General features: G+C 50.8%; 5 protein-coding genes across 5 annotated transcripts; 2 read left to right on the top strand and 3 right to left on the bottom strand.

The window, feature by feature from the left end:
* Nucleotides 1–36: 36 nt before the first annotated feature.
* On the bottom strand, nucleotides 37–2,128 carry BDP81DRAFT_381086 (tannase and feruloyl esterase). Its single transcript, XM_060586869.1, has 3 exons — nucleotides 1,388–2,128; nucleotides 570–1,322; nucleotides 37–494 (listed from the first exon to the last, which is right to left on the bottom strand). The coding sequence occupies exons 1-3, from the start codon at nucleotides 1,955–1,957 to the stop codon at nucleotides 171–173; spliced, it is 1,647 nt and encodes a 548-aa protein (XP_060441784.1). The 5' UTR covers nucleotides 1,958–2,128; the 3' UTR covers nucleotides 37–170.
* Nucleotides 2,129–4,405: 2,277 nt separating this feature from the next.
* Nucleotides 4,406–6,831, bottom strand: BDP81DRAFT_381085 (phosphate transporter). The gene is made up of 3 exons (XM_060586868.1): nucleotides 6,419–6,831; nucleotides 4,851–6,305; nucleotides 4,406–4,797 (listed from the first exon to the last, which is right to left on the bottom strand). The coding sequence occupies exons 1-3, from the start codon at nucleotides 6,495–6,497 to the stop codon at nucleotides 4,514–4,516; spliced, it is 1,818 nt and encodes a 605-aa protein (XP_060441783.1). The 5' UTR covers nucleotides 6,498–6,831; the 3' UTR covers nucleotides 4,406–4,513.
* A 5,981-nt stretch (nucleotides 6,832–12,812) lies between these two features.
* BDP81DRAFT_77380 (glucose/galactose transporter) lies at nucleotides 12,813–14,819 on the top strand. The gene is made up of 5 exons (XM_060596261.1): nucleotides 12,813–13,079; nucleotides 13,140–13,227; nucleotides 13,428–13,997; nucleotides 14,051–14,382; nucleotides 14,442–14,819. The coding sequence occupies exons 1-5, from the start codon at nucleotides 12,935–12,937 to the stop codon at nucleotides 14,711–14,713; spliced, it is 1,407 nt and encodes a 468-aa protein (XP_060441782.1). The 5' UTR covers nucleotides 12,813–12,934; the 3' UTR covers nucleotides 14,714–14,819.
* A 6,742-nt stretch (nucleotides 14,820–21,561) lies between these two features.
* BDP81DRAFT_452738 (aldo/keto reductase) lies at nucleotides 21,562–22,488 on the top strand (the record flags this gene model as incomplete). Its single annotated transcript, XM_060592772.1, has 1 exon — nucleotides 21,562–22,488. The coding sequence occupies one exon, from the start codon at nucleotides 21,562–21,564 to the stop codon at nucleotides 22,486–22,488; it is 927 nt and encodes a 308-aa protein (XP_060441781.1).
* Nucleotides 22,489–23,404: 916 nt separating this feature from the next.
* BDP81DRAFT_77329 (fungal-specific transcription factor domain-containing protein) lies at nucleotides 23,405–25,552 on the bottom strand. Its single transcript, XM_060596260.1, has 2 exons — nucleotides 24,647–25,552; nucleotides 23,405–24,587 (listed from the first exon to the last, which is right to left on the bottom strand). The coding sequence occupies exons 1-2, from the start codon at nucleotides 25,348–25,350 to the stop codon at nucleotides 23,669–23,671; spliced, it is 1,623 nt and encodes a 540-aa protein (XP_060441780.1). The 5' UTR covers nucleotides 25,351–25,552; the 3' UTR covers nucleotides 23,405–23,668.
* Between the last annotated feature and the right edge of the window lie 401 nt (nucleotides 25,553–25,953).

The raw sequence follows: 25,953 nt of genomic DNA, 5'->3' as shown, positions 1-25,953 counted from the left end.
GTATAAGATTAAATAAGGGAAGAGTACGGGCTCGGGCGAGACAGTTTACAGCCTAGAAGCTGGACACTGGTTTCAATATATGATATGCATCCTGTAAGATATTCACTTGGACACTTCTACTAAGGTAAGGTAGACTAAGGTACTTCTTGATGAAGTCGGGAAGTTTCCCATCAAACGCAAGACCAACCTGCTGGGTCTCCAAGTGTCGTCTCACTATAGATTGCCTTTTTTGGGAATGGGCAAATTACCTGCGTCTCATGAGTTCTGTCCGGCTTGTTGATAGTGACTGGTGAGCTTTCGGGGGCTGTTCCGTTCTCGACCCAAGACCTCAACTGACCAAACAAGGCAGTCGGTTGGCCACCACCGGGGCCTCCCCAACAGTGACCTAGTCCTGGGACGAGGAAATACCTGTAGAAGTCTTGCGCATCATCTTGTTGATTCAGAACGTCCTTGTAGTAGTTCAAGGTGTTGTTCGGTGGAATAAGCGGATCGGCCTGAAGCTGGTGTTAGTCCATTCTAATAGTTACATGGGGTTCGTAAATGTATCTGACGATGGCCAAAAAACTTACCAAGCCGTGGAATGTAATCATCTTGCCTCCAGCATTGCGAAAAGACGAAAGGTCTGGGTCATCAGTCCCCAGGTATGCGTCATACTGCTGTCTGAAAGAGTGGTATGCTCTCTCCAACTCTTTGAAGGATATCTTTGTAGTCGTAATCGCGGGATCTTTGCCGATGAAGTAGGCTAACAACAGCGTGACAGCGGCGTTGGGCACCCCTGTACACTTCCCATCTTCCGTACAGCTAGTTTGAGCACCAAACACTAGATCAGTGCCCATTTCCAAACCATACAGATATGTTGATTCGCCCTCAGCCGTGAACGGGCCTGTCCACATGGCATTCGCTACAGCGGCTGCAGTGGAGCTGATGTTGGCCGACTTCCCTGTCAATGGACAGTAGAACTCTGATCCAATGTATGCGTGAGGATCAAATATGCTCTTGCAGGCATTCGTGTCGGCGATAAGCCCATCCTCAACTCCATCAAGCCTGTCGCAAGCAGATACAGCAAGAGCAGTAAGCTGTTGCAGCTCGCATGGATGAGGATACTTCTCAGTGACGTCCATGTATACCCTGGGCCACATGGTGTTGATAAGGACCCCGGCCCAGTTAATCGCTGGTGCTGCCGCGATGATACCGTCATAGACTGATGGATACCGCTGGGCAAGTGCCGCGCCCTGACGACCTCCTTGCGAACACCCATTCCAGTACGAATAAGAAGGCTCTCTGCCGTAGTAAGTCTCAATGAGATGCTTGGCGATGATTGCCTTCAGTCCGTACATGTTAGCAAAGCTCAAACCTCAATACAGCTAGGGATGTTCACTTGTATTACCTCGTCATACAATGTCTGTGATCCAAGATCCTGCAGTGCGTATAGATTTGAGTTACCAGGACTTATTAGAGCCCACGTATCAGGCCCCATAGCGTCTCCAAGTCCAGAGTCTGTAGTCACAGTGGCATATCCGTCCGCGATAGCACCGGCCATAGTAGTATAACTTAGAAGCATCCGGCCAGCGCGCCACCCACCACCGCCAACAGCTTGAAGTCTCCCGTTCCAATCCTTGGATGGAAGCCAGGTCTCGACACTGACGACGTCACTGTGCCCAGGGTGGGTGTAGGACACGGTGATATTGCAGAATGAGGCATTGTGTAGTTCGACGGCAGGTTGAGAGAATCTCCACTCTGCGGGTACTGGTCCGCTGAAATTTGCGACTAGAGACGCTTCTAAGGAAAGGAACTCTGCTCCTAGTAACGATGGTGCCGAGAATGTCGCGGCAACACATGGGTTGAGATCGATGCTTGTGCTAGAAGCCCCCACCCTTGGGTGCGAAGTTCCGAGAGGAGCCTGGGAACCTGGTCCTCCAGGAGCAATGGATAAGAGTTGGGTAATTCCAGCTGGCATTGTTTGAGATTACCCGATTCGAAATCTAAGGGTAATGAGATGGTCGGTTTAGAATCAATTCCTTGACATTTCTAGGTGCTGCAAGGATGTCGAACGAGATCAAGTAGACTGTTATTTAATAGTTGCAACGTTGTTGTATCTGGCAAATCTGCCGCAGCAAAAGTTGGACTCGTCACTCATCAGCTGTAGCTGTTTCACAGGTCCCATGGCTCGGCGAAGCTCCCCGCCGAATTCAACTTGTCCCTTGTTGCGGGCGGTCTAGTGGTTCAGTGCGGGGCCGACGGGACTGCCAATAAAATTTCAGCTTTTATCGTATTTAATACGAAATTTCATGCTTGAAGCAAGGGGGCCCATGTCGTGGCTCCGGGGCATAGACCGGGGCCAGTCCGCTGAACTTCCGCATGAACGCTTGATGACTTTGTTCCTGTGCACATGAAAGCTTCATGAAGCCCTGCTGACTGCTATTTGGTCACAAAAGCGGCTAATCAACTAGTAAGCTATGCCAGAGTTGAATTTGAGCGAGCTCTTTGACTTCATTGCCAAACCTGGCAACCTGGTCTACCTTATGCTTCGCTCGGCGCTCGACTAGTTAATAATTGCTCCTATCTCGGCACGTAGCAACGTGAGCTTTGAGCAGTGAACTTTACGAGTTAATACCAAGTAGGTACTTAGTCTGTCATAGTTATATCCGAGAAGCTATAGACGACATGCATAAGATTGCCTCAACGTAGTCGATATGGAACTCTCACGTCACTGGACAGTGGGCCACACATTTATTGACATTGTCATAGACGTGAGCGTATGCACGCACTCAAATGAGCAGTGATTATTGGCACTTGATTTGATTCTCTGGAGCAGACTTTCCTCCACGAGCTGTGTGGTTTTATAGATTCAAGGAGCTGACGGTTTTAATAGGTTCACTATCATGGCAGCATTCTGTGCCTAACCTAGTCTCTCCACAGTCGAGGCGCCCATCCATCCGTAACACAAGTTGTAAACAAACACCTACGGTAAGTTGATCAGAATTAGACGCGAAGTTATGTTTAAACTTTCCAAACGTAGCATAAGCGTTCGATCTCAAGACGATCTCCGTACACGATTTGTGGAGTGCTACCTATGGGATATAGGGACGGTCGAAATGCATTGAGATAGCTTGAAATCCTCCTCAGCTAACTTAGGAACTGCTGACTATCGCAGTTGACCCTACTCAACAAGAGAAATCTTTCCATGGTTCCTATTAGGACAATGCTGGAGCTCGTGACTCATATCATGAAGCTTCTACGTGTGCTTCAATAAAATTGCTTGAAAAATATCACGCATGGCAGATGCTTCATGTTCAAACCCGGGTATCATACACTAGACTCCGCTCTGAAGGAGTTCTTCGTCAATTTCTTACCTTGGATCCTAGTAATAAACCAATTAAGAATGTCTGCTGGATCCGGGGCCATGCGAGGACATCGTAGTTTATCCAAAAATAGCTTCGATATTCCATTTTGATGAGGTGAGTGGATCACATTAGATTTTGCCCTTGGCAACCACTTGGCTTGTTTTGCTCGGTATCTATATTGATGCCATACTACAACACCGTGTCCTGACCTATCATCACGCCACAATTCCAGTCTGCCAAGTATGAGGGGGTAAGCAGATCTCTTAAACACGGATGGATTACTCCGTACATGAAGCTGATAGCTCATTTACCATATCAATATGAATTCAAAAATAGAAAAGCACTCTCTGCAGAGACTGTGACGAGCAGATGGCTACTACAGCCCTTAAGAGAGTGCCAAGCTGAAGCATCATTGTTGATCACACGAGCTATTGCCAACTCCAGTCATCATGCTACCCTCCTTCTTCAGGGCTCTCCCTCACTGTGGTAATGGTGTAATCTTGGCACCCTCATGAGCAGTTAAAGTGATGGGTGATGACACGTTCGCATAGTCACAATGGAAGCTTGGCGTTACCCCACGACGTCTTGACAATTCTTCCCGATATCAAACTCAGCGCCCAATCACAAAGAAAGAAGCTGCCCACGTCTTGTCTTCTGTTTCAACGAGCTGACTTTAGGTTTTGCCAAGTTTGTCTGGGATTGATTGAATATCTGTCCGTCCCGGTTTACACCGCGGCTGGTCCCTTGCATCGTCCCCGGAGACATCGTGATCTGCCATAGGGTGATAGCTTGCTTCTGCCAAGAAAGCCCCGAAGATAAAGGGTACACTTTTAGTTTCTTGTCGTATGAACATGTCACATGTCCGGCTTGGCTTGGCTTACAGAGTGGGACGGGCCGCGGAAGGGCACCCGCTCCGGCCCCGGTGGGATTCTTCCCCAAAAGTGTCACCGAGGCTGCGCTTTCATATATATCACTCAGTCACTTCCCGACTACGCCAAGTCCTTGGCTCGGTTGTGAAGATGCAGGTTGTCATGATTGTGCTTTTGATGCTACTAACAAACCACCCGTCTTTGTATGCCGTGCCAAGCCCCCTTTTTGTTCATGTACATTATGTGTCTAGTCAAGATGGTATCAAATGAAAGTCCCCACCGGAGAAAGATGCGTTGCGCTTAGAAGTGAGGAGCGTTAAGGAACAAGCCCATGAGGACACCGCCAAGAGTGCCCGCGACGGGGATTGTCATGATCCAAGAGAAAACCAAGAGACCAACACGCTGGAAGTTGACAGCCTTGAGAGTACCGTTGCACAGACCGACGCCGACCGTAGCACCAGTGATGCACATGGAAGTGGAAACTGGAAGAGAGTACTGGGAAAAGACGAGGACAGTAATGGCCGCGCCCATCTCCATGGAAGAACCACGACTGGGGGAGTGGTAGGTAATCTTGTTGCCCATGACTGTTGTTTGTTAGTTTCGTGAATACCTAGAGTTTGGTTTAGATGAGACTCACCCTTCATGATGTTGTAGCCGTAGGTGATGAGACCAAGAGAAATGGTGGCGGAGAGAACAGCAAGCTGCCAGACAGGGACGGGAGCCTTGGCGGCGGCAGCGTCACCGGTACTCCAGGCAGAGTAAATGACGGCCCAGGGACCGACAGAGTTGCCGATATCGTTGGCGCCATGGGCGAAGGAAGCAGTGCAAGCGGTGATGATCTGGACAAAAGAGTAGGTGTGTTCAACCTCGTTAGGGTACTTCTTAGCACTGGCGTAGACGCGCTTCATGCGCTCACCCTCGGGGGTACCGGCGACGCCGGTCTGAGCAGCGTGAATATCGTAGTGAAGACCGTAGAGAACACCGACAGTGATCATGGCGGGAATTCGCTTGAGGGCGATCTTCATGTTGTGGAACTCGTAGATCTGACCAGCGCCCATTGGGTTGTCGCGAAGGGTTCGCATGGCCCAGCCGAGAGGACCACGCTTCTTCATCATCTTTGCGTGCAACTTAGCCTCGCCCTCGGCCTGAAGTTGCTTGTAGGTAGGGCCCTGGCCAATCTCGGCAGCAGCCAGAGACCTCTCTTGGGGAACGTGGATCTCCTTCTCATGAGTCTCCTTGAGAGGCTCATCCCCAGACTCGGAAGACTTGACAGACTCGTGGGAAGGAAGGGTTTGCTCGTGCTCATCCTCTTGGACGACCGCGTAGTTGGGAACCTTGGCCTTCTCAGCATCGGCGGGAGCGGGACGCTTGAAGAGAAGAGGGCCGTAGACAAAGTGGTACCACTTGATGGTATAGTCCTTCTTAATGACCTTGGCGTGGACGAAGGGGACGAAGAAGAGACCGGCGAGGAGGCAAAGACCACCGCCGGTTCCCATGGTGACGGCGGCAATGTACCAGCCAGGCTTCTTGCTCAGACCCAGGTTGGGAGAGCCCTTGTAGACAATGGAAAGCGTGCAAATAGTACCGGCGATGAGGAAGAAGAAGGGCGAAGTCCAAACAGCCCATGGCACGGGATTCTTGCGAACGTGAACCACGAACTTGATGAGACTGAAGATAATGGCACCGAAACAGCCTGAGATGGCGGGGGCCATACCCAGACCAGCGAAGATGGCACCAAGACCCTTGCCGCCGTTCCAACCCCATTGAACCTTATCGGCGCCAGCAACAGCAACACCGACACCAGCAACAGCAGAAACCAGAGAGTATGTCGAAGAGACGTGGGCAGAGTGTCGCGTGCACCACATGACCCAGGAAGAAGCGGCGGCCAGAGCACATGTGAAGGCGAGCATCTGAACGCCAGGGTTGCCGTTGAAGACGCTGTTTGGGATAATGCCGTTCTTGATAGTATCGGCCGTACGCGCACCGACGGTGATGGCGCCCAACATCTCGAAAATGGTACCGAAGATCATGGCTTGTCTGTAGGTGATGGATCTTGACGACACGCTGGTCGCCCAGGCGTTTGCGACATCGTCTGAAAGTTGGGCCGAGTCAGTGTCTGACGTCTTGAAGCGCCAAAGTTTATCGGCAACTGCAGACCAGGTGTCTTGTCTGCGCCTGTTTGCCCGATATAGGGACTGTACTTACTAGCACCGTTATTGTATGCATCTAGCATAGCAAAGAATGTGCCAATGGCAAAGACGTAGGTGTATTCGTCGAGCGCCATTGTGACTGATTGCTGCTTGGCTGTGACTTGGCGAGCAGGTTTTGTGGTCTCGAAGAAGGAGGGGAAAAGGTGCTTGCTGGAGAAGACGGGACACACAGAGCATCGGCAGACTGGAAAGATGCGCACGATAAACCTTTTATGTGCTCCCTTGGCGACCTTGACTGACAGAAAGTAGCCGCTGTATTTCCTGCAGCAGATACCAGCTTTGGTCCCGGGTGAAATTGTTGTTGATACACCCCCAATGCTCCGAGGTCTTTCTCCTCCTCCTCAATCAAGCGTGGCTCAATGTGTAATCAATGGCCGACTGACTTTCTCTTCGTACATGGACGCCCCCTTCTCGCCCACTTCATCGACTCTCTCTCCCGGTAATGGACGATGGGACCTCGATGGCAGGCCGAACGGGATGCATCAAGGATGGTGTTTACGGCTAGCGTGCCAAGATGTCGGTATCCCTAGCATGCTAGTAGCTTAGTCCGGGTCCACCCAGCAAGCTTTATTTGAGCGTGGAATCTCATCTGGGGAGGATCTGGAGTTGACGAATCATGCGGCGTCAACCCTCCACGTGTGGCATCTGTTTGCTACAGTCGTTTGACTTGGTCGTTGACCCCCCCCTGCTTGTTGAACTTGGCGAACAACATATTAAGACCATGCCAAGCCCTTTAAACCCTTCTTGTTCGTCTCGTCAGTTGCTACGCCGTCTCTTTGCACACAACTTCTTGTCTGTCTTGACTTCTTGACGGGCCTTTTGGTCTGAGGCGATGTCGCCAATGGGCGATAACCCCAACCTACCGATAAAAGTTTGCCTCTCCGGTCTGCCAACATGGACACCGACATCCTCCTTCTCCACAGGCACCAGGAAGAGTCAGATGTCTCTTGAGTCTCCGCGAACGAGGGGTCTTGGCTCCCAATCTTCCCCTCGAACTCGCTCAGCCACCAGTCAGCCCAATCCCCACCAGATCAACGCTGGCCCGATGTCTCGACCACCCGGAATGTGCGTTGCCAGCACGTTGCGAAAAGTCTGTTGCGAACCCTTTTGCGGGCAGCTCTTGGCGCTCGGTCCCCATTGCGGTATAGCCCCGTAATGTCACCACCAACTTTCCGATGAGAGACATGCCAGCCGGCGAATTATGAGCCAGTATTGACTGTCTTCGCATATTTCCATGCATTCTAGCTGAAGCCTACGGGCGTCAAAGGTGGCCAGAAGGCGCGGGCGTATTGCGACTTTGACAAATGCTCCTGGCTGTGAGCTGATTCACAAATTCCATCCATCCGCTCGGTCTCCCGATTGAGGTACTTCGCCCGGTTTGCTTTGGGCCGAACAAGACCGAAGAAACTCTAGCCCGCCGTGGCAAGCCGGAGAGACCTGGCTGAGCCGTTCATTTGGGACCGATTCGTTTTTCTCTTACCTTGCTTGGCGAAGATGTTGCACGTGTTGACCTTGGTGGCTTCAGCGAGTCCAGCCAGTGCCCAAGACAGATTTCGGATGATTTCGAAAGTAATTACGTCGAAATGACCACGATGAAGTTTTGTTCACCACCAAAACCTTTAACTGGAGTTTTGGAGGCTCACAACATTATTATTGCCAAGTCGGGTATTCGATGCCAGGATGCGTCCAAGACTTGCCCAACCCGTCGATCGGTATTGAAGGAACATCTTCCCTGGCAGTGGTGGAAGGTTGGCAAAGCTTGCCATTGAATCAAGCCTTCTGTCTGCCTGATGACAAGAATCCCGGCGCTCCAATCCCACGCCTGATGTGCCGCAAGTGCTGCACGTCACGACATTGGCAAAAGGCTTGAGGGTGCAATTTGAGCCTGACGGGTCATCAGCTCTGGTGAGACAGTTCGAAGTCACCCTCCATAGGCTTGCAGCTACCAGGCCGCGTGATAGATCTTTAGTGACCCGAGTTTATGGATTCAGTAACTTACAACCCTGCAGTTGTAATTTGAGATCCGGCTCTTCGAGGTCCAGCCGTCCCCGCGCCGCTTCCATTGGCCCCCACTTCGGCTGAGCCGTCCACAAGTTCGCCGTTCCCGAACCCACGTGCTCGATCCGTAGGTCAGGACTGACCGACCTCACACAACACCACACGACAGGCAAAGGACATCTTTTTCGGCCGGGCGATGCTGGGTGATGGATTTCCAGGGGTGCCAACCTGATCATTGGGTGTAATTTACGGGAGTGTGCGAACTACTTGCATACTACCCTACAACGACATGCTATTGCCACTGTCGCATGAAGTGCATGCCGCCTGATCGTATGCCCTATTGCATTCTTTTCTGCAGTCAATGTCATTTTGCTTCGATATGGAAGGTCATTGGAACGTTTAGGTCCACGGTTGGGGTGGTTGTTGACACATGTCATCCTCCTCGGCGGTTACCTTGGCACAGCTGTCCAGCATTCTCCTTCTACTGGCTAAGGCAGGGTGACGCCTCATCTAAACTCGATGAATATGAAGAGATTTTAGACGTCCGCTATCTGCTCGGTTGATGGCAACGAGGATAATCAAGTTTAGCTAGCACTTTGACCGTCAACCTCAGTTCCAGTTGACCTACCGCTAGCTATTTAGTTGAATCTTACATATAATGAATGAACTCCCTCGAGTTTGGTTTGCAGTCAAAGTTCAATGAATTTCAGCCTTTCGTCCATATCTCGCTGAGGCAGTAACTCTTGGTTCCCTTTTCGTCTCGTTGTGTTTTTGATAGACTACAGATACGGCCCCGACCACGCCCACCGCGCTGACTTTTACCCTGAGAAGACTTGAGGATCGATGCAAGGGATAGCATGGACTACCAGGCTATGACTAGCTTTGACAGCATGCAGCATATTGTTGCATCGAGCTAGCATGTCTTCCCGCCGTGCATGAACCAGCATCTCTCTTCGACCGAAACCAGGCGCCTGCCGGCCTGGAGTGGGCCATGGTCGGAGTCTGACCGCCTAGAAGACGCCGTCCGACGATTTGACGGAGCCTCGACGGCCACTTTCCAGCCCCATCAGATTTGATCAGCCAAATTACATGATCTCACGCTGGCAGTCTGTAGAAGTCTCCCGCAGGGAACAGCCTCATGCACCAGAGAAATAAGTAACCCTGAACCATGTAGGTAGGTACAGGTTGTCGAGTGAATCTAAGACTTGAACTCATCTTATGGTACCAAGTCTAGGCTCTGACTACTAAGCTCTATTCATCCGGATGTTTAATGGCGACTCGCTCATTCAATAGCGCTTGGCATGCAGAAATCCTTTCTAGAGGATACTGAGCGAGGATAGTATAATCGTTCTTTCCGCTAGACAATATCATCTTTATCTGATTCACAAGGGAAGATGTTCAATCTCAAGCCGATGAAAGGTTTGTGGAGCAAGTTTCTCCGTTGAGCCAGCTCAGTCATGGCCTTCTTTGGTGATTTCAGTCTGGCAAGCGAAGGTCGAGGGTCCTTACATGTACCTTTCGGAGATCTGAAGTCAGGATATCTTGACCTGAATGCCGTCTATGACTGAGGTGGCAACCTGTGTAGTCTTGTGGACTTTTGTATTCCAACATGCTGGTTTAGAGTAGATTTCTGTCGGGTCCGGTTTTGCCTCTTCACCTATCTTATTCAACTTTACCAGGTTACGTTGACAGGCTAAAAAACACTACCTAGGTCGCTCAGGGAGACAATGCCAATGTGCCACAATAGTCTCGACTAGTTCTTCAGTCAAATTGCGATTGGATTACCAAACTAGGAACGTCGTAGGTAACTGTGCGTCTTTCTGTAGTTCTGAATCGGGTGAGGCGCACTATTACAGTTCGCCCGTGCAAAGATGGTCCCAGTCAAATGACAATGGAAAATGGCCCCCGGGGTGTATTCATAGCGTATGATTGTTATGTCGACTCGTTATGTTGATCTATCTACCTTATCGTCGTGGAATATTGTTGCTGTCGACATTGTCGCCAATGCTCTTTGACTTCAAACTTGTTAGTGAAAGCTTAAGAATGACACCATACTGTCGAGTAGAGACTTTTGTTGATGGGGATTGAAGAAAATGGAAAAGGTATTGGACTTGGCCCCAGGCTTTCTCGACAATAGATTGAACCCGGAGCAAGATAGGGCCTTCAGGTCTCCCATGATTGTGACTGATTAGGATAAAAATACCGCGGAAACTCAATTGATTGAGTAGTATATGCGTGTCAAACAAGCTTCACGAGAAACTATAGGTCAAGATAATCTTGCCAACAGCCTCACTTCGTGGGGCCATCATGGTATTAAGATGAGGTAGGGCGTTTGGCCACGCGATACTACTTGCCTAATCACAGCAAGCCTGCAGCATTTAGTGACCGGTCTTATAGATCCCCAGTTACTTCACTCAGTATTATGGATCAAGTAGTTGAGAAGCTCTGGGAGGCCACCTTCCGCATTAACAAAAGTCATGGAAATGCACGAGAACTGAAGGATATCGCGGAGTGCTTGCCCTCCAGTCCAGGGACAATCCAATCCATAGAGATTAGATCTTAAGAACATCTGGACCCTGCATCTAGTCATAGAGGCAAACCTTCGAATGGAGGCGATGAAGATCCGCCAATTCGTGAAGGCGGTTATGGCAAATTTGTATCAGCTTCAGCGAGGGTTGGTGTGCGGCTGTTCTCATATGGCACCAGCTGCGGTCTGTCCTTCTGAACCCGGTCGGGAAATGGTTCAATTGCCCGCGGCAGTGTTTTCGGCAGTTAACCACGCTCTTGGCTCACCTCAGGTCACTTGGTCATTCAAGCTCTTTGCACTTGGCAGGGAAGACGTTCACTTTCTGATCACAGAAGTTCGGGAGCGCTTCGACAACGACGTGGTCTCCCTCTATCTGTTGTGTAAACCAATGGCAAAGTATGACACCCTCTCGCCTTGTCGTCTTTGATTAGGCCTGCATTTGTCCTGAAGCTGGTGTGGTAGACCTTCTGAATCTCAGCCCTCTCCGGGAATTTTAGTTCCGAGCGTGAACGTTCAGGAATCAGCAGATGGGCCGAAGACAGCTTTTTGCAGTGTGCAATTGAAGGTAGCAAAAACATTTGCGTGGTCCTTCGTTCAACCTCTGAAAACTGTTCAGAGACCATTTCAAGGCCTACTATAGTTTTAAGAATTTGGCTGGCGGAGCTAAAGACGCCTTCCCGCCAGCGGCTCAAAGGTCAATCCGTAACCTCAACTGGCATAGCCAGGAAGCCTCGTTTGGCCACACCCAACCGCCGCTAAGCCGCCCTAAAAGCGACTAAAACCTTATCGAATCGTCGAATGTTTGGGAAAGAGACCCCAGTTGACGGTATTCAGATCTCCGACTTTCAGATAGGCTACGTCGCAGGTGCGACAACAGTTCCCAAGCACCTGGTGATCTGGCAGGCTTTATTCGTCTAACCCCCACGCCATAGATGCAGGCCCGCATTGTTGTTCAGTTCAGGGAGTGTTGGTCGCGAGAGCAAATCAAAGACATTTCAGTGTAACAAATGCCGAGACGCAAACACTGTGCAGGTGATGTCACATACTCCCCCGGCCCCGGCTCTAGTAGAGAAGTCGAAGAAACCAACCGGCCTTCTCCAGCTTGTCCACCGAACCAATAACCCACCAGCTCACTCGGCAGTCTGACCGTCATCCTTCGGTCCATCTTTATATCGAACCCCGGATCGTTTACCCCAGACTCGATGAATTGCCGCCCCCTCCAGATCCAATCACCACCACAGAGACTTGAAACAATTCCCACTCACCCTCGTCTGGCGGCCAACCTTTGAGCCGTTCATTCGGGGGAATCGGGGCCATGTCAAGCAAGAGATGGGCATGCCAAGGCTGCGTCGCGAACTCTCCGTGAGTCCGTACATCCTCTCTGCGCTCTCCAGAGATCCACCTCGTCTTCTTCGACTGGCTACTCCAACCTTCACCCCGCACCTCGAACGGAGATGGATGGGGCCATATATGCTTCCCCGGCGACTTAGAGCACGCGATGACCATCCCCGCAATCCTCCCCAAACGCTTGTTACCCCAGATCAGTCCAGAAGACCGCTGCTCCACCCGAACTCTTTGTTCACAGCAAGGACTGGAGTACCTACGTTACTGGCCTTTTGATCGGGGACTGCCAGCCACGTACCCATGGAGAAGCCAAGAAGAAACCAAAGATGGTCATGTCCATCTCGCTTTCGTGCAGGGGAAGATCAGGCTCGAAACGACCGAAAGTACGGCCGGCTTGAGCTCTTATAAGCTTTCATCCGACCCAGCTCTCTTCGTTCCAGAAGGATTATATTTGCTCTTGGACGCGTCTCACCACATTGCCAGTGCAGTCCGTCGGTCCAACGGCTACTGCCACGTCCGCACCCTGAGGCTTTGACCTGCCACCATACCGGTCGCAAACATTTCGACACCTTACACTTAACACCTCCCAAGTGCTTCAATCAGATCCAACATAGCGCCTGTGGGCTTCGCCAAACCTGCGAGATGGGCGTCAAGGAGTTTTTCCAAAAACGGTCTTTGCGCCAGAAGGACAATGTCCGCACGAATGCTGCCGAATTGACGCTAAAGGAGTCTTTGTTTCCGATCATGCTCGTCACTATCCTCTTCTTTCTTTGGGGCTTCTCTTACGGTACGTCGCGGCAACCTAATAGCATGATCAGAGGCCCAAGTACTGATGTTGCATTGCTAGGCCTCCTCGATACTCTCAACAAGCACTTCCAGGACACACTTCACATTACCAGGGCTAGGTCCTCTGGATTGCAAGCTGCTTATTTCGGGTACGTTCACCTTACCTGCAGAGTTCTTTCTCGTAGCAATCGGACCTCACGACACTGGCGATTCTGCTCCTCTTCGGCGCGCTAGACTACAGCACGAAGCAAGGCAGCGCGCGATGAATTACGGTTATCAGCTGCCGTGGACATTACCTTCTCGCGATCATTACGACCATAAGGCGCGGAGACTGACTTTAACCTGACAGAGCCTATCTCATTGCCAGTCTTGGGCACGCGGCGTGGATCTTGAGACACTGGGGCTATAAAGCCACCTTTGTCTTTGGACTCTTCCTTTACGGCCTCGGAGCTATCATTGCGATCCCATGCATTATCGCCAAGAGCTTCGGCGGCTTCTGTGCCGCCATTTTCATCATCGGTAATGGCCTCGGCTCCCTCGAAACAGCCGCCAACCCGTACATCACCGTCTGCGGCCCCCCCAAGTACAGCGAAATTCGAATCAACATTTCTCAAGCCTTCAACGGTATCGGAACCGTCGTTGCCCCCGTCATGGGATCCTATGTCTTCTTCGCCTTTGACGATAAACGTGCTCTGGAGAATGTTCAATGGGTCTATCTTGCCATCGCCGTGTTTGTTTGGGGACTCGCGATCGTCTTCTGGCTGGCTCGTATCCCAGAAATCACAGATGCCGACATGGCTTTTCAGGCTTCCGAGACGCATGCCAGCGTTGACGACAAGCCCTTCAAAAAGCAGTACCGTCTATTCCACGCTTCTTTCGCCCAATTCTGCTACACTGGTGCTCAGGTAGCCATCGCGGGGTTTGTTAAACTTTGCCTGCAGTCTTAAAGGTTCAAGAACTAATCGTTCCAAGCTTTTTTATCAACTATGTCACAGAGCGTCGCGAGAACACTGATAACGCGCTTGGCTCGAAACTTCTTGCTGGCGCCCAAGGCGCCTTTGCGATTGGTCGTTTCGCCGGAGTTGGCATTATGCACTATATCAAACCCCGTTGGGTATTCCTGGCATTCCTCTCATCCTGCATCATATTCATTGCCCCTTCCATCACCCAGAAAGGCGATACCGGCATGGCTATGCTATATGTTGTCCTATTCTTCGAGTCTATTTGCTTTCCGACAATTGTGGCACTGGGTATGAGAGGTCTGGGCCGGCATTCTAAGCGTGGCAGTGGCTTCATTATTGCAGGTGAGTACTCTATCCTGCAGCCAAGGTCCTTTGTAACGTTTCTAATGTGTTCGGTATAGGCGTCTCTGGCGGTGCTGTTGTACCTCCTTTGCTCGGTGTTGTTGCCGACCACAAGGGTATGGGCATTGCAATGGTCATCCCTCTGGTCTTTTTTGCCTTGGCATGGACATATGCCTTTGCCGTTAACTTTGTCCCGAGATACCGTAATATCGCCGATTCATTCAGTGAAACTGAGGTTGGTATCAGGCCTGTCGATAGAGAGGAGGAAAAGGGAGGGATCGAGTCTGTTGAAGACAAACACGGCAAGAATGCCATCCCCACTGTGGCATGACCTTAAGCAACTCAGACTGCATGGTGCATAGCTTCGTTTGAGAAGATTGGAAACCGTACATTGTATTTTCATGAGATACCACTCAGTTTCTTGGGAGTGACGCGTTTATGAGGGTTATACTGCATCCCGAAAGAATTATACTGTTACGTTGCCTTCAACTAGTACCTTGGCTCCAAGCAAACTGTTCAAGGTAGCTCAAATTTCTTTTGGCAATGGGAGAAAAAACTGCGTTGTCTTTGGCTGGATGTGCGGTTCCCTCTCCGGCACCAAAGATAGCATTGCTAAGCTGCTCATGTCTGAATTCTTTATATTATTTCAGTAAAGTCAATCGGACAGAAGATCTGTATTGTTCGCCAGGACTTTCTAATCGCGGTCTAAGCTGAGATCGAGTCTTAACGAGTGTTCGATATTAACTTTCTATGTCGGCCGGAAATTGGTTTAAGGCGTGCGTCGTTCTCACAAGTGACGAGAGTAATCGATGCCATATAAGATGAATAGCAATACATCGATATGCTAGGGTCAATGACATCTTAGCCAAAACTTAAAGGCAGGTGATTGTTCAAATTCCAAGCGATTGGTCTGGAGCTAACTTCTGCTTCAATGAGCGCCTCACACTAATTTACTTGAGTGAGACAAGAGTAGATCATGAAGCACGTGATCCACAGAGGGTGATGTGAGGTCACGAGTCTTAGATAGCATTATTGAGGGCGTCACTTGAGTGGTTGGCAGCGACGCAATCGAGACACTTTTTACTGATGAGGGCTAAAGATTCTCATGAGGTGTTTTAACTCTCTACATAGCCTCTAAGGATCCAATACGAGCGCATGATAGTCCAGAGCAAACTACTAATACACCTCGACCATTCCTTGAATATTTTACAATGCGTCAAAATATTGCGGAAGTCTCATAGACTGAATATGCCATGGGGATGCGTAACAGCTATAAACGCATCCTTCCGCTCCCGCTCATTAATATCACGCGGCATCGTCTCTTGGAGGTCCAATGCATGCTTGCTTTTTGAGATGACTCGTACCCATCGCGCTTTAAAGACTTCTAGTTTAAACCTGGTACGTAAAATCAAGTCTTTCTTGCAAAAGCTGAAACGAGGCTAAGCCATGGAGCACATAGGTGATATGCCTTCTTTGGTTGACGGTATGAACCAGAGGCAGATACAAGGTGTTTACCGTCGTCCTTGAACTCATTAGTCTCGCAACATCCAGTGACGCAGCGTTCAGAAGATCCAGCGCTCAAGATCTGGCATGCAAGGTGGATGTTTTGCTACATGTAGCTGAGAAACGTCCTCAGGGCGGTATTATCATAGGCCGCGTTGAGTCGCCTACGCACTTCTCAATGGAAAGAGACCACAGTTTAATGCAATACCACCGTTGCTAGAAGGCTCCTGAGGTATTCTTAGGAAATGACCCAAGATCAAAGGTGAATGATGCGGAACTTTCTCATGGTCGCATAGGAGTCTTTCTACCAGTTTGTAGCCATCTTTTCTTTGACTAGATGCAGCTGTATTCTCAATGCTACCTTCCAGAATTGGAACATGATACAGTAAGCCCAAGTATTCTATCATTTGACAAGCTGTATGGATGAGAGAAGTGACGAAAGTAAGGTAGCGTAGCATGCGTAGGTAGCAAAGAGGACCTCGGCACATTGACAACGTCTCGCGCTTCCTACATGGCCCCTGGCATCACACTACGCGGCTCCGGCATTCTATGACCCCACATCGGTCCCGAACGACTCCAACCAGGCCGTCGCCGACGACAACCTCCCCACTCTCGCCGATGACGGTCTCAACAAGCCGACGATCTTTCCCATTCCAACTTTCTCGCGGCCCACATCCTGGCCGAGATGCTGCCGCATCTCGTATCATGCAATGAGAACCACTAAATCTTTTCGCATGTAGCTATTCTGTACCTCTAAGATGCCCTGACGAGTGAGCTAAATGCGGCACTACAGAGTACTTGTATTCAACAGCCCTGGCAAGGGCGGCACGCAGCCTTCGTGCAGTTAGGATTGTCCTTCGAGCTGCGAAGAAAATTGCTAACTCACTGAAATTGGTTCTGTGCAATTCTAATCGCTCCTGGCTCCTGTTTGGACGCTCTTTGCCTCGCGCTTCTTACAGGCACAACAGATGAACATCATCATCGATAGATTAGGGCCTCCGAACCAGCGACGCCAGTTTATGATACATCCGCTTCAACTTGATGAAGAAGCCAATTACTACTTTACATGATCTGACAGAGCAATCAATCAAAGTATGGGTACAAATTTTATGGCGTCCAAGTGAGCAATATCAGGCTATTGACCGCATCGTGAGTGCCATTTTGTTGGCACGACGTTGGCCATTCAGCCTCATTCGGACGATCGGGTTTCTCCATAAAACCCGCCGTCTGAACATCGTGGGCTAAAAAAATGGACCGGTCGTTGGCGACACCTTTGCGGTGGGTTCAAAAATGGGACTTCAATGTTTTACTTCAACGTCTGTTGCTGACAGTATTGCAGATTGGCAAGGAGAGTAATCGACTTTATCGATGCAATGTATGATTAGACCTGCTAGCTTTCGAACTTGATTGTGAAACCCGATTCAATGTTATTCAGCCGCCTCGAATGACTTGTTGATGGAATACAAGGCTTTCATCATGTCTGGTCAGACTGGTCTTGTGGAACTTCAAATCTGCGTCAAGCATATGTAACAGCTAAATGCTGCGCTGTCGCTAAATACATTATTGGGTTTATCAAGCCGCAGCTGAATAGCTATGATGGCGGGAGTCTAGTGTTCTTTTGGAAACTGCTGTTGCTGAACGACGCTCCAGCCCCGATGGCAACGCCGTGACACTTGCGACCTCAGTTCATGGTGTCGGTGTTGAGGCCACATAGGCAAGCGCTCTATTTACCTGCTTCCTCGTACATGATCATAACCCTCGACGAAGATCGGCGAGTTTCGCGGGGTCGGCGGAGACGGTGAGGTTTTACAGTGGTCCTCATCCGGGGTTGAAGCTATCGTGGCATTTGACATTTCTGTGGGGTTGATGTAATTTGATAATTTTGATGGTTTGGGGCGGTTGAAGCTTTTTTTTTTCCTTCTGTTGACTCGAACTTGACAGTGCACGCCGATGATCTTTCTAAGAATACCAGAATCCGTTCAAGTTGCCATCTTGGCCAGGATTGAGCAATAAAATCATGGAAATTTGAGGCATTTTCTGTTTCTTCGCAAATGTGATCTGCCGTGATTTTGCTTCCCGATTCTGACCGACAATGATGTAGATCAACGTTGCCGTTTTCTGTCCTGTAACATTAGTCGAAGTGATTTACATCTCTTTCCCTGTAGTCATCGAGTTGAGTTTCCCTTGCTGACGCCATTACTGACTCGTGCGACGTCGAGCATTGATTGACGCAACTCTGTGTTATCTTTGTTTTCTGCATGTGCATACGAGTGAGAGCTATGACGCCGAGTTACTGCCACGTTTGCAAGATGGCTGGATGAGGCGTAGTTCTGCATGCTTGCTCGCAACGACGGGCGCAGGCGCTATCAAACTCACATAGAGGTAGATTACGGTGATTGGGAAAGTTCTCCCAAGGCACTGTTTCGCTATTATTCTCGGCTACCTCTGCGGGTATCTCTTTTTCCCTAGACCAACCTCTTCAGTCCGCTGTCCGGACGCAAACCGGCCTCATTGCCTGATGCCGATGCATTAAGACGTAATCTTACCGCAGTCGTAGGCTACTACCTGCGGCATTGGGCGTGAAATCCCTCATGAAACCAAGTTTGACTGTGCAGCCTCGCCAGGGTTCAGTGTCCAGCAAAGGTTTGAAATTTAGATCATCATCCAATGAAGATGGCCGTCATAGCAACCAAGACTCGAAAGCGAAATCCATTATCAATTTCATGCCGGTGTGGTGGAGCTTTGGCCCCATTCATCGGTGTGAAGGTCAACTTCACCGCCAATAACACGGGTTTCTATTGGGAATTTTGGTCTTCCTGCTTGACTGCTTCATGCACCGTGCCGGGAGCTGAGGGCGACATTTTCCACCTTGCAGCCCTTCTCCACCAGGGATCGTCTGTCTGCCTGGCTTGCGGCTTGCCTGCGTGCCTACTGGTGTTCTGCAAGTTGATACCCCTATCATATCTTCTCACGGTGAGACGGGGGGTTCCTCTTGTTGTTAGTGCAGCCCATGTCCACTTTACGAGGCATTTTGTCCAGTGAGAAAGTCTGTATTTTAGTCCACAATCACGCCAGGCTGGGAAAAAGTGCTCGTCGCCTTGGTTGAGATAAAATATAAACTGGAGCCTCGCATGGGTCACTGATAGGGCCTTGTCTCAGGGCGCGAAATAGATAGGGGGGTCGCGTCGTCCGGCATGCATCGACGTTCATCGACATTCCTGAAGTTCTGAACAGGGATTGTGGAAGGCTTTTTTGGCGCGGCTATGCTACCTACCTGTTCTCTCTCGTGTGTGTCTGTGTCGGGCCAGAGGACAATCCGGGCGTCTCCTGCCGATCTACTGCCCGGTGTGTAGTAGGCGCTTCCAACTTGCCGGGCTGTTTCGCTGTCAACTTGGCATACATGTGAAAATCTTCTTTGGACAAGCCGTTGATCGCTGGGCCCTACCGCCTTAGCCTTCGGAGCCGACTTTGCCATTGGATTGTCTTGGGAAGTCGGTGTACATCCGTTTTCTATCTTTCCACCTTGCGGACAATTATTGCCCATAGCAAAGACTTTGAGAAAACTCTACCCGCCAATCCTTGGCCACATGCAACTTTGGCAGAGTTCACATACCTGTATCCGTACCGTTGGCGACACCGACACCGAGCACTCAACTTTGATACATTGAGCCGCCCCAGTCAATATCGGACAGATGGACATCCGCCGATAAGACAAGGCGCAGAATCCAATGGCTATCAAGCTGTTGCAAACGCACAGAACTTCTGAAGAGGCAACCCATTGATACAGACCTTGACATTGGGTGCCCAGGCTGAAGAAAGAGCGGGCCCTTCCGAACACTCCCGATAGGGGTCCTGCAGGCAACATGCCTCCGTCTGCTTTCATCTCTTGTCTCCATCTGCCTCCCGGAGTGCCTTCATCTCGCCCTACCACAATACATCAGGACCCTCCAATGACATCAGCGAAAAGTCTGAAACCACGTTCCTGAGTCTTGATGGGAGGCAGGGCCAATCATCGATGTGTGGCAGGGATGGGTGAGTTTGTCCCAAAAGGCCCAAGCGACAAGACGCTAGAACAACTTTTCCAGTCTTTGCCCATGTACTTGCGAAATGGCAAAATTCGCGACTCGCATCTTGCCTCGCACACCCCATCTCAAAATCCATGCCATTTGATGCCATCCCGTCCTGTGTACCTAGTGTATCCGTAGTCCCGTTCCACGACTCCAACGCTCGTTTGACGGGGTGGACTCCGGTGTCCTGGACTCGTACCTGCACCACGCATCTCACACTCAACATGAACTTTTGCGGGAACTTCTCGGGCTTCAGAGATCCATCTTCTGATGGGGCATAAGCAGCACCACGTTTTGAAATGGTCCACTTCCACCGTGATGCCTTCGGCAGCTTGACGTCATAACGGGCGAAGTTGCGTCTGTCGCTAAGTGCGGCTTTTCCATTCTACACAATACACCTTACCCAGGATATTGTACGTACTGGCGTGTTGAGTCTTGAGAACTGACCCAGCGTATACGTGGAAACTTCGTCTTCCGAGGCCCCTCAAGGCCCCCCTACCGTTCAGCTCGATATCGATGCCGATTGCTGTGCCTCATCGATACTTCGCGTGTCTCTCCGGCCGCGGCTGAAACGGCGCCTAGTGGACGGATAGTTTGTCCTCGGGAATAATTGACCGAACATGGTACCTTGGTTCCTTGAGGCTTGGCTCACAGGAATTTGGGATCACTGCAGCGATTCCTGCAGTGGGCTCCAGTTTTTTACTCTCTTGCGTCGTAAAATTTTTGAGTGTAAGATTTGCGCTAATGTCAAAGTCGATATTCGCCACAGCCGCCGAAAATCTTGAGGCTCAACAATCCGATCTAGTCCTATAGTTGAGCCTCATACCAGAAGGTTCAGAACAGCCAATTCATCTGATACCTCGCTTATCCCGCTAGACATGTACCACATGAGTCGAGGTTAGCAGCCAGAGGTCGGGGATTTGGCAGTGGGAGCTGCGAACTGAGGCCTGCCTCCACCTCCTACAATAGATACCGTATTACCGTCAGAGAGACACTGAGGACACACTGACTCGGACGTCGCCCATCGGCGCAGCATCGGCGGAGACACGGCACGTCATCGGCCCATTCACCGGCGGAGAACTTCTACGTCATTGGCTCCAGTACCAGCGGGTCAAAGGCCCAGAGATAACGGGGCATCAACCTGGTACCGTCGAGACAACGGACGAATACCGACTGGGAACCGCCGGCACCGACTCGGAATCGACATCGAGATACCGACTCAACACCAAGTAACACCAAGGAGGCACCGACCCTCAATAATCTGTACGGAGTACGGGGCAGCATGTTGGAGAACGGGTCCCATCCAAGACGGGGGCATCAACCCAGCACAGACGGGACATTCACAGCGGGTCCGCGGCTGGCGACAACAGAGGACGCCATCGGTCCGAAAATGGTAATCAGAATCAACTGGTTGTAGTTGCAGAGAGCGAGACTGTCGAAAAGGATAAAAAGGAATAGATAACTCGGCAACATCTGCTGTTTTCTTTTCGAAGCATCACTCACACACCAATCACATTCAACGGCCTCAAACAATCCATCAATCTCTTCTCTTGATACCTAAACAACTCTACACTCTTCAACAATAAGAACAACATCCACAACATTCAAAATGGCCGCCCAATTCGCTACCCGTCAGCCTGAGCTCGGCATGGAGAAGATTATGCCTACTCGCCAGGACTCTGGATACGCCTCCCCCTGCGACTCTCCTCGCCTCACCGTCCGCCTCAACGACGGCAACGAAATTCCCCAGATTGCTCTCGGTGTCTACAAGGCCCCCAACGGCCAGGAGACTGAGGACGCCGTCATCGCCGCTCTCGATTCCGGCTACCGTCACATCGACTCCGCCGCCAGATACGCCAACGAGGAGGCTTGCGGCCGTGCTCTGAAGCAGTGGTTCGAGAAGACCAACACCCCCAGATCTGAGGTCTTCGTCACCACCAAGCTTTGGGACGCTGACCACGGTTACGAGGCCACTTTCAAGGCTCTCTGCGACTCTCTCGAGAAGTTCCAGCTCGAGTACTTCGACCTCTACCTCATCCACTCCCCCTCAGACGACAAGGAGAAGCGCCTCGCTTCCTGGAGAGCTCTCGAGACTGCCCAGCGCCTCGGCAAGGTCCGCTCCATCGGTGTCTCCAACTTCAGCTCCCACCACATTGAGGAGCTTCTCCAGGAGACCACCGTTGTCCCCGCCGTCAACCAGATTGAGGTTCACCCCTTCTGCCAGCGCCAGGACCTCGTCGACACCTGCCGCAAGCACGGCATTGCCATTGAGGCCTACTCTCCCCTTGCCCGCGGCAACAAGCTCGAGGATCCTACTATTGGCAAGATCGCCGAGAAGTACGGCAAGAGCCCTGCTCAGATCCTCCTCAACTGGAACGCTACCCGCGGCAACATCGTTCTCCCCAAGTCCCTGACTGCCCACCGCATCCAGTCGAACTTCGAGTCCTTCGACTTCGAGCTCTCCCAGGAGGATATGGCTGTCATCGATGCCCTCGGTGCTGAGAACTACGTCACCGGCTCTCTGCACAAGGAGTAAATGATGTCCCATGAAGACATTTGGCCTGAGGGCACTCCAGTTCGGCAACATTCACCGCTGGATCTTCCAGTAAACAACTGAGCTTTCCTCCATCCTGAGAGCATTGGAACAGCCACTTGCATTGCCGGCGTGACGAAATCCGCACGTCGTCCATCCAGGACATTAGAAGGAGTTGATTGCCACCGACGCCGCTTGGCGTTATATTCCCCCCGTCGAAGTATTAGGATAGGAGTTTGGGTTCTTTTTGGGAGGCCATAGAGAGATAGACATTTCATCTAGGCCAGCGAACTAGACTGCAAGCTGGGCTTAGCCTGGTACGAATCTTACGGCCCATTTTTCAACTTTGCTTCCAACATTTCTTGTGATTTTCTCAGCGTGCTGCATTTAATAGACATATGTAAAGCCGGGTGTCGCTCGGGTTTGCGACAACTATTCTGAAGACATTTCCGTCAGCGATAAGTAGGATCGATACGCAGATCGTGGGCCCCTCCCACACCTTGATCGGATCAACCTCAACACCCCGGGGTGTGGGCACCGTGGGTTCACGATGCAGGTGCCAGATCTTTGGGACGGTATCTTTGGGACGGTTAATACACCTTTCCGCGTGGGTTTGAGAAAAAGAGGGGCCAGAGCTGAAGTGCCGATTGAGGCTACCAAGTCTACATTTGATGACATCGTCGTTGAAAAGAGGGCTGTTGGAACAGCAAAGGCTGATAAGGAGTAATAGGCAGGTACCATGGGCTGGCTGGCACCTGCCCTGGGCGAAGTGGGACAACTGGCTTAGTCATCACGGCCGGATAAAGGTGGGACAACCACCCAGGCCGTCACTACCTACTTCGACCGACTCCTGCCTACAATGTAAGATAGAACAAAAAGAAGAAGAACAAGCAATAGGATCACCAACAGACGAGTGATAATTGCTACCACTATTTGTCGTATACGACCCCGTCAACCAACAAGGGCGAACACATTGTCAGTTTTGTCCTATCCGGGCCATCCATAGCCCATCAATTCTAAAGCCCTCAACACGGCCGCTGTGACGACTGAAAAATGGGTTCTTCAACATAATTCGCACTTGGCAATGTGTTTGTAGCCTGGGTCCCACTTACGCAGGTCATCCACATCGTGATGGTACACCAAGACACTTTGCCCACTTACAGCTGAGGTTGATAGCAAAGTCTTATAACCCCATGCTTGGTTCGAATTGAAGATCCAGCGGCATTGCATCCAAGGTATTCGCGAGCTCCAGCGCTGACGCCATGGGCCAATCCCAGACATTCCATTGCAGCTGGTCAAGAGCAGGCTGTTGGGTTTCTCTAGCTGAGAATGTCTTTATCTGAAGCATGTCGAGAACCTCGGCACATTGAGTGATGTACATATTGGAGTCATCAGCTCTCAAATGACGCAACGTCGAAGCGCATGTCTTGACCAAGTCTTCGTCTTCCTCGTCGCCAGCAAGGGTTTGACCCTTCCATCTGGCAAACAATATCGTCAGACCTGCCTGCCACAACATATGCAACCCGTTTGGATAGAGGTGCGCAATGATGATCGAGTCAATTTTTGGAGTTGCCATCTCCACGACTGAATCTGACACAATCGCAGCAGTCAGTCTGATAAGCTCACCCGAAGCACGACCGCAGGCCAGCAGAGAAACGTGAAACTGAGGGTCAGCGGTTGTGAAAGCAAGCGCAGGCCGATGGACGTGCACCGTGGCATTGCAAAATGCAGCGCGTAGGAAAGCTACCTGGAAGGTGTCGATCGTAACCGCCGGCGGTAAGTCTACGCCCTCGTCCTCCAAGTCTGCGACCTTGTCCGTTGGCAACATTCGCTCCCACATTGTGAGTTCGGCTTGCAGTTGTGTGATTTTCACGATACCGCCGCGCCGTCTAGTCGTCGAATACAATTTCTCTAGGGCTTCTCCTACAATGACTGCGAGTTTGAACATGCAGAGAGCCGTGTCAACTTGGGACCGTTCGCCGGGTAAGGGGAAAGCCACGCTCTCACGCGATACTTGGTCGTGGTCAAGACGGGAGGGTAGATCTGTGTCCACATCCTGGTCGCGTATCAACCTTGGCATCCCGTGGTAGGCGCTGGAGAATCTGATGGAAAGATATTAGTCGAGACACACAAAAAGGGGGCGGACAAACAAAAGACGTACGTGTCGAGAGAATATTGACACCACCACACGCGCCGCCGGAGTTCTGTCTCCAAAGGATCGAATTTGAACCTCTGGGAGTGTCGGTGGAGTCCAAGGTTCTGTGCCATTCTTGTAGCCATCCCTCCTAGTTGCGAAGCAGCTGAGTAGCGAGACGATAGCTGGAGATAGATCTGGGCAATCTCCAACCCTTGAAGCGTCGGTAACGACGGTCGCTCTTGAAGCTGATTCGTCAACGCAGCGGACATTGCGTAATATTTCTCAGAATGGCAAAGAAAATGATGATGACTCTGGACACAGGAGCCTGGATGTCCCAATGTTCCCAGAGCAAGTAAACCTAGAATCTGGGACAGCAAACTGATATCGCCGTGTTCAGGGTCTCCGATCAAGCGACGTAGAGCCTCGACGGTAGAATGTTTATGTACAATTGGGTAAAGTGGTGTCCAATGGTCGATGGTCGTTTCGAGTATCCCAGCGGCGTCAAGCGGAAGTTGGGATATCATAGCGGCGACAACCTGCGACTCGGTATCCTTAGGCGACGGACCCCATATGTTGTGAAGATAGAGACTATAGATGCTGCTCGGGAATGTTTCGGTATGGATTCGTATTATTTGCAACTGCTGCTCAGCCTGACTGATGAAGTGCACGCCCGTTGACGACCCCGCGAACATAGCTGTCTGGTCGTCATTGGATACCAGCCGACCCATGTGGCCGACCACAGGTTCCGGCAATGGTTTCGATTTTGCACTTGAAGAGGCTTCTGTGCGGCGCTGCCAAGATGATAGAGGTCTTGGGCCGCCATTACTTGTGAGTGTACTCAGATGTGAGTGCTCTGAAGCGATCGGTTGCGACTTCCTTAGATCTTGAGTGAGAGAAAAGGAAGCCGAGGCAACGGTGCCGCCATGAGCTTCAGGAGTCTTTGAAGCTGCGGAATCATCATGTCTTTCCTCAACTCCTTCATTTTCGTAGTAGCTACATGTAGAAATGGCGGTCAGTAAAGGGGACATTGACCACGTCAGTCTCATATTTTGCTGGTTCTTGGACTTCCTAATCTAGCGTACCTCTTCCTCTTTCTGTTACGCTTCAACTTCGTTGACACAATACAGGCCACGCCTCCAGTGATACATGGTGTGCACTGCCAATCAGAATGAGCATGAGTTCCAAAAGCTTGAATCTGAGCATGTTGCGCAGTAGGGATGGCCAACTTACCTTTTCGCCATCGCCATGACATCGGATTTTTCTCCTAGAACAAATAGACCAAGTCAGTTTGGGCAATGAACCCAAAGAGATCAGTGGAACAAATTTGTCAT

The sequence above is a fragment of the Colletotrichum phormii genome, assembly GCF_030913505.1.
Source record: "Colletotrichum phormii strain CBS 102054 chromosome Unknown BDP81scaffold_19, whole genome shotgun sequence".
NCBI classification, from domain to species: domain Eukaryota; kingdom Fungi; phylum Ascomycota; class Sordariomycetes; order Glomerellales; family Glomerellaceae; genus Colletotrichum; species Colletotrichum phormii.
This window is presented reverse-complemented; position numbering and strand designations above follow the sequence as displayed.

Excerpts from the sequence above, each read along its gene's own strand:
- BDP81DRAFT_381086 (XM_060586869.1), bottom strand. The coding sequence starts at position 1,957 with ATGCCAGCTGGAATTACCCAACTCTTATCCATTGCTCCTGGAGGACCA. Across the intron at positions 1,323-1,387 it reads CACAGACATTGTATGACGAG|GCAATCATCGCCAAGCATCT; the intron begins GTAATACAAGTG and ends TACGGACTGAAG. Across the intron at positions 495-569 it reads TGATTACATTCCACGGCTTG|GCCGATCCGCTTATTCCACC; the intron begins GTAAGTTTTTTG and ends CACCAGCTTCAG.
- BDP81DRAFT_381085 (XM_060586868.1), bottom strand. The coding sequence starts at position 6,497 with ATGGCGCTCGACGAATACACCTACGTCTTTGCCATTGGCACATTCTTT. Across the intron at positions 6,306-6,418 it reads TGCATACAATAACGGTGCTA|ACGATGTCGCAAACGCCTGG; the intron begins GTAAGTACAGTC and ends CCCAACTTTCAG. Across the intron at positions 4,798-4,850 it reads CGGCTACAACATCATGAAGG|TCATGGGCAACAAGATTACC; the intron begins GTGAGTCTCATC and ends AACAAACAACAG.
- BDP81DRAFT_77380 (XM_060596261.1), top strand. The coding sequence starts at position 12,935 with ATGGGCGTCAAGGAGTTTTTCCAAAAACGGTCTTTGCGCCAGAAGGAC. Across the intron at positions 13,228-13,427 it reads TTGCAAGCTGCTTATTTCGG|AGCCTATCTCATTGCCAGTC; the intron begins GTACGTTCACCT and ends TTAACCTGACAG. Across the intron at positions 14,383-14,441 it reads CAGTGGCTTCATTATTGCAG|GCGTCTCTGGCGGTGCTGTT; the intron begins GTGAGTACTCTA and ends TGTTCGGTATAG.
- BDP81DRAFT_77329 (XM_060596260.1), bottom strand. The coding sequence starts at position 25,350 with ATGGGTCGGCTGGTATCCAATGACGACCAGACAGCTATGTTCGCGGGG. Across the intron at positions 24,588-24,646 it reads TGTCAATATTCTCTCGACAC|ATTCTCCAGCGCCTACCACG; the intron begins GTACGTCTTTTG and ends TCTTTCCATCAG.